Source organism: Equus quagga, chromosome 18 (genome assembly GCF_021613505.1).
Source record: "Equus quagga isolate Etosha38 chromosome 18, UCLA_HA_Equagga_1.0, whole genome shotgun sequence".
NCBI classification, from domain to species: Eukaryota; Metazoa; Chordata; class Mammalia; order Perissodactyla; family Equidae; genus Equus; species Equus quagga.
In genome coordinates, this window is record NC_060284.1 from 6,061,288 (window position 1) to 6,074,524 (window position 13,237).

Sequence of the window (13,237 nt, forward strand, 5' to 3'; positions counted from 1 at the left end):
GTCTACGTCCTCAAGGGTCTTTATACGTCATATACGTCCACACTGTCTACGTCCTCAAGGGTCTTTATACGTCATATACGTCCACATTGTCTACGTCCTCAAAGATCTTTAAGCGCAGGATGAGGCAGTGTTTCTGGCAGTCAACACCCCTAGCTGCACAGATTAACTAAAGAGGTGGTCACACACGGGGCCCTCCCCCAGTGGCAATGTCATGATGACCTACAGGAAGGCAGTCGATAGAGATGCCACCGCTAGGGTTAGAGGGGGGTCAGTACCAGGAGTCGAATCCACGGAGCCTTCAGATCTCTCTCTCCCAGTGCGGAGATTCCAGGTCCCCCGCCTGACAGCCTGAAATAGCATGCGGGGAGCAGCGCTGGGTCCGTCGCCGACACCTGGCTCCCAGGCTGGTGGCTTTGGCGTCGTGGGCTGTTTGCCCCTGCCTGGGCATGAGGGGAGACAGAGGCTGCAGAGCCACTGAAGGGCCTGTAAAAAGCCTAGAAGAAATGCTGAGAAAGACACGCAAAGAGTTAGAGAAAGTAATACAGGGAAAAGGTAACAGAAAATGCCACATACATGCCCAAAGCCGCATAGTATCCATATGTTCACTGCAGCATTACAGATAGAAGCCAAAAACTGGGCGTGACGTAACCTGCCACCAGGAGGGCAGATTAGACATTTGGGTCCATCCATACAACAGGATATTATGCAACTACTGAAAAAAATGAGATCTACATGTGTCTAAAAATCTCTAAGATATTTAAAAGTGAAAAAAAGCAAAGTTTGTAACAGTTGTCTAAACTGGGTTCTCACTTATATAAAAAGGAGGGAGATTTTACACACACCCCTCCAGCACATGCACAGGATATTTCTGGAAGCTTCCATATGAAACTGATATTGGTGGTTGCCTTTGGGGAGGGGAAGGGGGATATGAGGGCCACTTAATTTTATTACAAATTTCCTTTTAAGTCTTAAATTTTTTTACAAAATTGTGTGCATATATTTCTCTTGCAAAAATAACTGGTAAATTAGAAAATTGGAAGAAATTTAGCTTAAACATAGCATCTGTGACAAGGGCCTCGAGGCAGCCTCAGACCCCAGGTCGCCTGACCCTTGAGGCGGGTAGACTGTTTAAAGATTCAAACCGCGCTCCCAGTGACAGGCTGAGGCCGACTTCAGAAACACGATAGTCTTCCATCTCCAACAAATGTGCTGCCATTTCTTAAGATGTGGCTAAAAAAACACGTGTCATGACAGCTCTGGAGGAAAAGGCCAAATGATAAAGGGGATCACTGGGACGTTATCCCTTTTGAGCTTGTAAAAACTTAAAATAGTGTGCGTGAGGTCCCTGGGCCAACATCGACCTCAGAGGCTTGCCCAGGGACTCGCCAGCCGGAGGCCTGCCTTGTCAGAGCTCCGAGGGGCAGCCTGTCCGCACTGCCACAGCTTCCCAGAGGCCGCATGAACGCCTCACCTGGGCAGCCCGCAGCCGGTTCTGCGCCTGGGTTCACGCCCCCACGTCTGTGGCAGTGGCGCTTGGGGAGCTCTGCTTCCCAGAGCCACAGGCATGTTCCAAGCCAGACCAACGTGCCGGGGCCAGTTGGGGCAGCGACTGGAAAGGAGCAGGCTCCTGAAAGAGAAACACACACACATCCCCTCTAGCTTGTCGGGGCCCTCTGTGAAAGTCCACCCTGAGATGGCACCATCACCCACTTTTTGGACACTCGCCACACCCAAGGCAAGAAAGAGGACAGCAGAGGCCAAATCACTCTTGCACAATTTGGCATTTAACACACAAGGGAACCGAAGGCCAGAGAGGTTGATGGAGTTTCCCAAGCTGTAGGGTGTGGGAGCTGGGACTAGTCCTACCGGTTTGCCCTGTCCCAAGGCTATTTTTTTGTCATCCTATTCCTCCCTTAAGACATGGTCCCTCCTCATAGATGACTTATGGACACATAAAAAAAAAAAAGTGACAGTACAAAGCGTTCATGTGCCAAGAACCTCCTGGGTGGTCTCCTTGCTGGCTGTTGTAGGAGGGCAGTGGAGGGAACGCTCACTAGGGGCTTCATGAAAGAGGAAGGCGTCAGGCAGGGGGTGGCGCAGCCAACAGAAGCAGGGGTGGAGGCTGGCAGTGGCCGCGCAAGTGTGGTGGTGGCACTGAGAAGGTGTGTTTAGTGAGACCAGGACAGCGTGCCTACGACAGCTCCTGAGCGGAAACATGGGGAGGTGCAGGAAGGTGCAGGAACCTGACTGCGTAGCTTAAGGGCTGGAAGCTTTACCGCGCATGGAAGCCTGGGTCATTAAACTAGGAGCTCTGCCTTAGAGAGACCAGGCAGTCAGCGTGGACGAGTTTCGAGGACGTAAGGAGAGCCCAATAAAGTCTATTAAAAGAAATGTTAGTAAAGTGCTTGAACTTGGACTTGGGAATCAGCAGTAAGTTTGGGAAGGAAAGAAATAAGACACTGAAGAGCTGGTAGCTGATGTGAGGCTGAAAAAGAGAGAGTAATCAAGAGAAGTAACAGAGAAAATTAGCTGGAGGGCAAAAAGGATGAAAATTTCTCCCAAAAACTTAGCCTGGAGGGGTCTTTCTTAAGAACAGAACTGATGAGGATATTACCCTGCCTAAGACCTTTCAGGGGTTGTATCAAAGCCCAAACTCCTTAGCATCCCTGAGAAGTCCCTTCATCACGTGACCTCCTCCAATTTCTGAAGCCTCAGTTTGCCTGTCAAAAGGAAAGAACCAGCAGGTTCTAGAATAGACCAGTCCTCCTTACCCACCACCTCCCTACCTGGAAAATACTATGTATCTGTCAGGATGCAGCTCCAATGTGAGCCTTTTACGTCCTCCCTGCCTCCTCCCCGAGCCAGAGGCAAGCTCAGCCTTCCCTTGGCACCCACCGCGCCCTCTCTCCTGGAGGAACAGCAGCCAGTGCAGTTGGGTTAGAGGCTGAGCAGCGTGGTGCTTCGCTCACACTGAAAGGAGTCCATGGCTCCTGCCTGTGTGCGTCCCCAACAACGCTGGCTGCTTCTCCTGCCTTGCAAAGCCAAGGGCCCAGTGTCCCGCTGCAAGCTGACTAGACAGTGCAGGCTGGGAGGCCTTTGGGGACCCTGGTTAAGTTGGTTGTCAGGGCTACTAACATAGCCACACAAGCCTCTTCCTCTGCTCTCTCAGGAGAAGACACAGCTGCCCTTGGACAGGATCCTGACAGACTGGCCCCTTCTTGAAGAACCTGAGCCCCTGGTCATCAGTGAAGTCCTTCATCAAGTGACCTCAGTCTTCGGACATCCCCATCGCCCCAACTGGCCGGAAAAGGGACGAGGAGTCCAAAGTCACTACACCTCTGAGGAAGACACAGGGTCCAGCGCCTCGAGCCCACCACCTCCAAGGGCTCTCACAGCAGAGACAGGGCAACTAGTGAATCTGTACAAGGTGCTGGGGGGCAGGAGCCCCGACTCCAAGCCGGGAAACCCAGCCGGCCCCTTGACAGTCCTGCCCGTGGACTACCTTCCCACCGAGGGCTACTTACCCTCCAACATGGACTATCTCCCTTCCCATGAGGCTGCTGTAACTGGCCCCGGGGAGGCACTGGAGCCGCAGCCCATCGCCCTCTCCATTTTCCCCTCAAGTCCCCTTCACCCGCTCACCTTCTCCTGTGGTGAAAAGCTGACTCTGGATCGGTTAAGGATGGGGTGCGGCTCCCTCATGCTATGAGTGGCAAAGCTCGAAGCTTGGAAAGTCAGTGTGCCCCTAGCCAGCACAGCATACCTGATCTACCCAGCCCCTTGCTGCAGGGTCATCACGTCTGGGTGCTGTCATCGGGCCTGCCTGCAGCTAGAGGGCAGGCAAGCCAGCTCAGGGTGACTTGGGAACTGAGAGTTGGTGGTAACCCATACTTCATCCTGCCCTCTCCAGAGCCTTAGATTACATCCTCCACCATGTGGACCCAGAGACTCCAATCTGGGTTCCGGCAACTGTCTTGGCTATTTTGGCCAGAAGGGGAAAGGAGAGTGGAAACCAGAACTCTTGCCAGCAACGGCAAACAGCCCACACGACCATTCATGCAACAACTATTCGTAAGGCAGCTACTCCATACGAGGACTTATCTAGATCAGTACTGTCCAATAGGCCTTTCTGAGATAAAAATGTGCTGTTTGTCTGCACTGTACAAGAGTAGACACTAACCACATTAACTATTGACCACTTTGCAGTGTGTCTAGTATGACTGAGGAACTGAATTTTTATTGTAAATTTAAAGTCACCACCGATACTGGCTACCGTCTTGGGGAGCACAGCTCTATCACGGACTTCTAGTGAGCATTAGAGGGAACCTTCAGAACAGATCAGTTTAGTTCTACAGATGAGGATATAAAAGACCCTGATGAAGACCAATAAAAGGGCTCCCAAGACGGTCATGACCACCCTCATTTGCGGAAGCCTAAGAATGTACCTTCTTCCTAATTTTGCTAGTTTGTTTTGCCTTCATCCTTTCAGAGAATCAAGAGCAGCTTGATGGTGGCAAGCTACTGTAAACCCACCACAGGACCCCAGGCAAGCAGCCTCCCTCTCGGAACTCTGATGTCTTACCAAGGTGGGGCCCGAGGCTCTCCAACCCCGCTCTCTCCTTTCTGCTGCAGCAGGTGCTGCCTTCAGGACCAGGACTACCTCAGGGTCTAAGACCCACACCACCAAGTTTGCACTCAAAACTTGTCCCCTTCTCGCAAAGGCATCTGCTTTCCCTCCCCAGAAAGACTGAGCTGGTCCTCAGAGAGCTCAAGCTGAGCCTGGAAGATACTTCTCTTCTCCCCAGCACACACTTGGAACGTGATCCACGTTCTACTCCTTTCAAGCTGTGGCCCCTGGCCTGTCACTTTCCTCTTGCCCATCGCTGCCTCTGTCCCTTCACTATAGGCACTTCTGCTAAGCTGCCAGGGCAAGAGTCTTGGCTAAGTGCTAATAGTTCTCTTCCCAAAAGAACAGGATGAGAGGCCCAAGAATCTTTTTCTTAAATCCCTGTCAAGCCTAGGGCCTACCCACTACGGCCATCCCACCCAAACACTGGAGCTCAGGCGGCTTTGGTTTATCAGACGTCCCTCAGAGCTCTGAAAACCGAAGCAGTGAACACGTGCTCTGCGTATTCATGTTTAACTCTTCATCCGTGCTTCCTGCCAGTCCAGACAAGTTAGTTCTGCACTTTCTTTGAAAAACTTAAGCTCTTTCCTTCCATCTCCATTCTACCCTATTCAGCAGCTGCACAGCACCCCAACACCACGGTTCTCGGCAGCTCAGCAGCTTCAGCTTTGGCTTGTCTGCACCCAGGATGTGATGCCCCCCCATTAGTTTTCAATAGGCCATGACAGACAAGGCCACCTCCTCAGCAGGCCAATCTATCACCTCTTGACAATGGGAGCCAACATTTTTCTTCCAAAAGTCATGCCAACACTTGACATTCTGAGAAATGTGTTAGGCAATTTTGTCGTTGTGCGAACATCAGAGTGCACTTACACAAACCCAGATGGTACAGCCTGCTACATACCTAGGCTCTGTGGTACTAAACTTATGGGACCGCTGTTGTATATGGTTTGTCGTTGAGCGCAACACTGATGTGGCCTCTATGCAGCACGTGACTGTACCTGTTTCTCCTACTTTGATTTCCTTGACTACCTGCTATCCACCTTAAGTCTCTGCTCCCCTCCCTCCTTGGTCCCAATACCCAACTCCCAGTCTCCCTTTGATCCCCCAGACCCTTTCCCTTCCTTTAAAGCCCAGGCAATACTGCAGTCATTTGTTTTCCTAAAAAAGTAAACAAAACAAAACAAATAAAAACGTTTAAAGGGAGACTTTCTTGACTCCAAAGGCTCCTTCTAAGAATGCAAGGCCTTAGTGCCTCCCCTAGTGTGATGCCCACACCACTTACTTCCTCTACTGGACTAGCAATAACTTGAAGACAGGAAGCATGACACTGTTTCCCCAGCACCATACCTGGCTATCCATAGTAGGCTATCAACAAAAAGCAAAATGTGTCACCTGTCACCACTTTCATCTTACTCCTTCTTTTCCAGAGGCCAGTACAGCAGTCTCTGCTTCCTCTTTACAGCTACAATTGAGTCTGTCTGTTCCTCTTCATTCCCAGCCCCCATTCTACCCCACTGTTCACTGACGGCGCCACTGTAATACACGGGGCGTGTCTTATTTTAAATGCCTATTTGAGCATGCCTTCGGCTGCTCACTCTGCCAGATAAGATGTCCTTTCATGATGACAGAGGATGGCGACCTCGCTCTACCCTTGCCCCAAGTAGTTTTCACAACCCTCCTCCCCCCACACAAAATCCCAAACCAGGATGCCTGGTTCCACCAGGGCTAGGTGCAGCTCACCAATATTCACACAGCCAGGCTTGCATTCCTCAGGAAAATTAGCAATGATTTAAATCCTCACTCCTGATGGACATCCTAAAGTCAACCCAGAAATCTCTGCTCTCTTAAAACATCAAATTCCTTGATCTCTGGGACCTAAACACTACAAATAGAGTCCAACTGCATTCTTAATGGATTCCTAGTCATGTCCACCATTAATTCTTGTGTAGAGATCCTTACCTTGAATTGTTCCTTAAGGGGCCCTCTTTCCCAGAAGCCAGAGATTCTATTTCCTGGGCTTTTGTCTTCCTTACAGGCAATATGAAAGTCAAACTAGTGTTATCTAGTTCTTTCCCTTTGCTGCCTTTTCCCCTCCACCCTGTCCCAATCTCTCTGTTTCCTTTAATAGCCTACAGGGACAACACCAATGCCCTGAAGCCAGGGAGAGAGATCAAGCTAGGCATTCTCTTCTGGTCAATGCGCCCTGTCCAGTCCTTGGTTTTTCTCCATCAAGCTCATTGTCTTTCACCTGATGCCTTGTCATCTGTCCCAGTATCGCTGCTCAAGCCTTCCAAAGGAGCCCTGTTTTTCTCTTCCTAGCATGCAGATGTTCACATTAGCCACCCTCATGAAAAGCTGACAGGTGAACCCTCAAGTAAATCACTCTCTAGAGTAAGAGATCAGAAAGGTCTCTTCTTCCCCCTAAAAAAAGGTAAGCAATTCCATCAATTGGCTAACTGATGATGAAAAGAAACAAGTCAGATCTTTACATCACAGCCTATACTGGAATAAATTTCCACTTAAAACTTTGCAGGGGCCAACCCCATGGCTGAGTGGTTAAGTTTGCGTGCTCCGCTTCGGCAGCCCAAGGTTTGGATCCTGGGCATGGACATGGCACCACTCATGAGGCCATGTTGAGGCAGCGTCCCACATGCCACAACTAGAACGACTCACAACTAAAATATACAACTATGTACTGGGGGGATTTGAGGAGGGAAAAAAAAAAAAGATTGGCAACAGTTGTTAGCTCAGGTGCCAATCTTTAGGAAAAAACAAAAAAATTTTGCAAAGCTCACATACATGAAAGTTACATAACATTTGCAATGTATGCCAAAAATAACTTCTTAATAAGGTGCTGTTACAGATCAATAAGAAAAAAGCCAACACTTCAAAGAAAAATTAGCTGAGTGAGCAACTCACAAAACACATGTAAATGCCCCATAAGCATGAAAAAAAACAATCACCTGTAACCAAAGAAATGAAAATTAAATACCATTTTTCACTTACCAAATTAGGAAATTACAGAAAAAATTAGCCAGTGTTAATCAGAGAAACTGCTGTTTGCAAATTAGTTGGCTCCTTTCTGGAGGCAGTTGGGCAATATTCAATAAAATTTGAATAAGCAACTCCATTCCTAGCAATGTAGACTAAAGAATAGCATAAATAGCATAAATTGAATAAAGAATTCATCACAGCAGAGACCTAGTTAAATCATCTACACAATCAAAGACTGAATTTCACAGAATCTAAGACTACACCAGTCTAAGACTACTCCGTTACTTTACGTTCTGAATAGGGAAAAATGTTGATTAAAACTAATATACCATCGATTTCTATGGTGCACATTCCACCCCCAAACACACACATTCTAACATGCTTGAAATTGGGATGGATCTTAGAATTGATGAAAAGCATACTATGCAGTCCTTTAAAAAGTCTAACAACATTTGACATGGAAATGGTCAGTTACAAAAGGCTGAATAGAATGACCTCACTTTTATAAGTCAATACAAAAATTGTTTTTAAAGAATATACTATACACCAAAATGTTAATAGTGTTACTTCCAGGTTTTTAAATTACATTTCTGCATTCTTTTCATCACAAATACTCATACTTTCATAATTGGATAAAATCATTAAAATATAAAATATTACCATTTTCCTTCTGAAGACCTGAGACAGTAGGTCTAGAGAAACACTACCAACCACTTTCTTTACGGCCCATGTCTGTTTCATTCTCCATCTCCTGTCTGGCATTTTCATTGACCCTTAAGTGCTCCTGTCACACAGTAGAGAAGGCAAAGAAGATGACCGACTAGGTGAGGGTTGGGGATGTCAGGGTAATAACTGAAGCAATCAATCTTTCAAATACAAGGTTTATGTAACAAGCCAATTTTTGCCAAATTCCCATTCTAGTAGGTAGTAGGAATTGTTAATAGTAACCAACATCTAACACAGTACTTAGTACAGGCAGTTTTTAAGGGATGTAATTCAGTTCTGACCACAACTGGTTAAGGTAGGTGTTATTTCCACTATAGAGATGAGGAAACAGTTAAGTAACTTAACCAGTCACACAACTCAGCCCTGATCCTGGAAAGTGTGGTTTAGAGTGTAACTTTCAACTACGGAATTCCTCTCAAAATGGCTGCTCTGCAGTCTACATCAATGGGGTTCTGACTGTAGTTGACTACAACTGTGGTTCCATAAAAATCTCTTAAGATTTTTCACTAGATAACCAAAACTGGTATTTCCATACTTCTAAAGTTGTACGTCATTCTTGATTCTTGAGAAATCTACCGAAAAGCCAGGTAAATTTTAAAACAAATGACACCAGGACAAATCCGGCACTCCTGAATTTGCTAATTTTATCTACCCAGCTGATCTAGATCCTTCAATACAAGGCAAAGGTAGGCCAGACAAGGTAAATTACACTCCCAAGAAAGTCCATTATTTTAAGCAAATTGATAAATGGAGTAAAGCTATAAACACATTACACTTTTTAAATTGAAAAGTAACCCATGTTTTCATTAAAATAGCTATAACCCCACCCAACTTACCTGATTTTTTTCCAAACGTGACAGCTAATTCTTAAGCAAAAAGAAATTAAGGCTGCATTTAACTCAATTTTGTAGCTTGTATGCATTGTTGAATCATTCTATGGTGATTGGTTCCACATTTTGCTGGCGGTCTTTTCTTTCTTTACAAGTGGCAAACCCATTCCTAAGCTGGTTCTGAGATTTACATCCCATCTCTGAGAAACATACACACCTATTATGTGTTGCCATAGGTCCCTTCAAGTCTATTCAGACTACTTTTCAATTTCCACAACTTTAAGGAATTCTTCCATGAGACATCCTGCTCTTGCCTAGGCAAGAGTCAGGTGAGGTTCCAAACACGTTCCCTTGCCAATTTCAGACATCTTACTACCTATAGGTAATAGGACTCAACTAAATACTATAAAAGCTATTAGGAGATTCTCACAGAGAATAAACTGTACTCAAAGGCCCTGAATTTTCACTGGAAAGGCAGGACACCCACCAGCAGGCCTATTTTCACTAGTTCAAAAAGCTGCAAGAGTATTCTTTCAAAATTGGATGAAAATTAGTAGCAAAACAAAACCACCCGTTCCTTTCTGGAAGAAGGTCTCAATTTACTTGCTAAAATGGCAATTGCATCTCTCCGCACATTAGCTGTGAATGGGTCTGTGTAGCCTGAGTGCATTTTCCTTGCGACATCTAGACCAGAGCCCAGACCCCCGTCCTCAGGCCTCCTCTGCCAAAAATACCTCTCAATGTGAAAATCTCACTAAGAAATGGAAATCTTACTCGATTCCATCAAAGGGAATGAAAGACTATTTCCTTCTCTTCACAACACTGTAGAAAACTTGTTTCCTGAATTTTTCCCCCTCCCCTCATCCTTGTATGACGACTCTGTGACTGTCTCTGTTCCACTCCTATAAACACTCTCTGTGGCAGGGTAGCTTTCAGAGCAGCTGTGTAGACGGTTTAAAAAAAAAAAACCCACTTTTGACCTCCTTGCAGAGGCAACAGATTAAAACAACTCGCAAAGAAAATTAAGTCAATAGGTCACTTCTCCAGCTACTGATGCAATCTTCAAATCTATTTTTTTCCTCTAAAAATCTGCCGTTACTTTTCAAGTTTAATAAATCTAAGTAGCACGACTGATGATCCTGAAAAAAAAGGGGAACATTCATGCTGTTCTGTAACTAGGAGGCACTGGTTAAGTTCTTCAAGCAAAGTATAGTGGCAATTTTCTCTTAATAAACTGCCCATTTTCTCCTAAAGAGAACTTGTTTCTCAGATGATTAAGTATTTTCACTTAGTATTACAAGCATCCAAAGCACATCTCTACTTCACTCAACATGACTTCCAGCTCTGCTATTTGACTCAAGAAACACCTGAGTCAGTGCAGTTGTTAAAACACTTCGCTGGATTTTGCTGATACAGAGAGTAAGTGCTACTCAATCTTCAAGGAAAGCTATTAGGAACAAAATGCAGTGGTCTGAAGCAGAAGCAGCTTTAGCCAATGCAGTCTTCCCACGCATTCTTCAGAAGCTCCTAACTTGGACTTGTGCGCCTAAATGAAGCCTTAGTAAACATGTACACAAAATCAAGTTGAAACCAGACTATCAGCCCTTTTTAGAAGCTGTTCATTTTATACCGAAAAAGTGTGGAAGCTTCACTGAAAATTCAGAATTTCCAGACAAAAAATGAATCAATTGTCTACCTTTAAACAGAAAATTATCTGTGTTCAACTCAACAATCACAAAAGCCTAAACATTTTCAGCCATGAAACTGGGGGCTGGGCGGGAGGAATCTACCATCTTCTCTGATGTGTTTAATCAGTCTGAGCACTCTGACAAAACGTCTAAACATGTGGTCTTCTAAATACTGTCAGTGTGGTTGCCAAACAGAATTCACTATGGATTACACCCAAGGTGTGAAACAAGAATTCAACACGCAAAGTTCCAGAACAAAATTATTCATCAGCTAACATGAAATTTTAGTCCCAATATGACACAATTCTAGGCAGCAAAATGTCAAGAACCAAGTTCAGCTGGACAACTTTATATAGAATCCTCATTCTAGGTAGATGAAAAACCAATGCCATTTCTTCAAACTAGAGATCTTTTTAGGTCCTAAAATCTGTAAGAGAAATGAATCAGCCAAAACTTGCAATTAAGGTGATAGAGTGTAAACAATACTGCCCAAAGCTAAGCTACTTCCCACTTTCCCTACTCAGTTTATCAAAGAAATATCAAAATCCTGAATACTAAGCTTCTCTTTTCACATTTCATACCAGTAGCACATAATGCAACTATTTAACAAAGCCATAGCAAGACCAGTTTAGAGCAACTGTCTCATCACCTGGTATGAATCAATTATCTACATCGGTTAAAAAAATCCAAGTTGAATCAGAATCGTCAGATGCTGGCATCATCACTAGGTGTCTTTTAAATGATGTCTTTCATGCACAAGGCTCAGAATAGAAACGCACCAGGAACTGCCACAGGCTCACAAATTAGCAGCAAAAAGACTGGACTGACTCCTCTTTCTTCCTTGCTGATTTAAAACACTAAGTACGTACATAAGACCCCAAACAAAAACATAATTTGGTGAATTATTTCTAACTTGTATAGACCATTTCTCACCTTTTCCTTCCACTTAGAAGCGAACAAGTGACTCCCAGTTATTTAAAACACACGTAATCAATGGCACAAAAGCTTAATTCTGCCCAAATGGATATTCTCCCGACTGAGAAACAGTCCTCACAAGCCATTAATTCCTGCCCCAGCTCAATCTATGGAGTTAATTAAAACAGACATTTGCTTTCTAACCTATACACAATGTACAGAATTTTCACCTCCTGGAAAAATGAATCAGCACTACAGGAAAATCTTCACACTAAATGATGAGAAGTGCCACCAAACGCGAAACACTGAACTATAATCATGGCGTTAAGCTTTTTACAGCAAATTTATACTTCCCTTAACAGCTTTTAGAATATACTTAAGCGGCAAGTTACATCTTTTTTAAAAATAAGAGCATCTTAAGCTAGAGGCTGCCAGATACCTTGCCCTCATATCCTGATTAGAGAGGTAAGAGGCAAACAATTTGCCTTAAAATACTTCTCATTTCACAACTTCCCATGGGGTCACATGACTTAATTTGTACCTAGAGCTTGCAGAACTCTTCTGCTGACCTGTGAATGACAGCTTAGATCAGCTGGTAGCAAACTTTTTCTGTAAAGGGCCAGATAATGTTTTAAGCTTTGTGAGCTACCTATTTCTTTGTAAAGTATTATTTGTTTTTATTTGAAAATGCAGAAGCCATTCTTAGCTCAGGGACTGCACAAAAACAGGCCAGAGGCTGAAATTTGCTGACCCCTGGCTTAGATACTGCACTTATTTAAACGACACATTTCTAATGTTAGTACTTTGCTGTGGCCAAAATCACGATGGTTTTAAATTATCTTTATATCCTAACCAGTTTCTGCTGCTAAGCTTCTCATCCTTTAGGTTCCCTTTCCCTATGTTCTTTGACTTCCTAAATTCCTCTCAGCCTGAAAGAGACTTATATCACTTATATAACCTCCACATTTGTCTAACTTCACTGAACAGGAATTTTTGAAAGCTGCCACTTATCTCAATAAAACTTGACAATTTTGCAAATGACAAATTATTTCACTAATTATTAGGTCTAGAAATTTGCTTAGAGATTATTTTACTGCCTTGTTACTAGAGAGCAAAGCATATTAGTAATCAAGTTCTGGGCTTTCTCCAGTTAACTTGGGAGATCTGACTTCTAAGACTTACTAAATACTTATTTACAGGTGAGTATCAGTCGAATTACAAATGTTTGGGTTAGAATTTATTTCCTAAGCATTTAGTTACTTTCTTTAGAAAGTAGAATTGCAGGCCGGCCCCATGGCCGAGTGGTTAAGTTTGAGCGCTCTGCTTTGGCGGCCCAGGGTTTCACCAGTTCAGATCCTGGGCACGGACATGGCATCACTCATCAAGCCATGGTGAGGCGGCGTCCTACATCCCACAACTAGAAGGAGCCACAACAACTAAAATATACAACTATG

At 44.6% G+C, this 13,237-nt stretch overlaps 1 protein-coding gene across 2 annotated transcripts in view; it reads left to right on the top strand.

The window, feature by feature from the left end:
• IL12RB2 (interleukin 12 receptor subunit beta 2) overlaps positions 1–7,223 on the top strand; it is a 76,066-nt gene extending 68,843 nt beyond the window's left edge. For both annotated transcript variants that reach the window (XM_046645625.1, XM_046645626.1), the window contains exon 16: positions 3,170–7,223. In XM_046645625.1, the coding sequence (XP_046501581.1) occupies positions 3,170–3,709 (540 nt within the window). In that variant the 3' untranslated portion in view covers positions 3,710–7,223. The remainder of the gene's footprint in view (positions 1–3,169) is intronic.
• Positions 7,224–13,237: the final 6,014 nt, after the last annotated feature.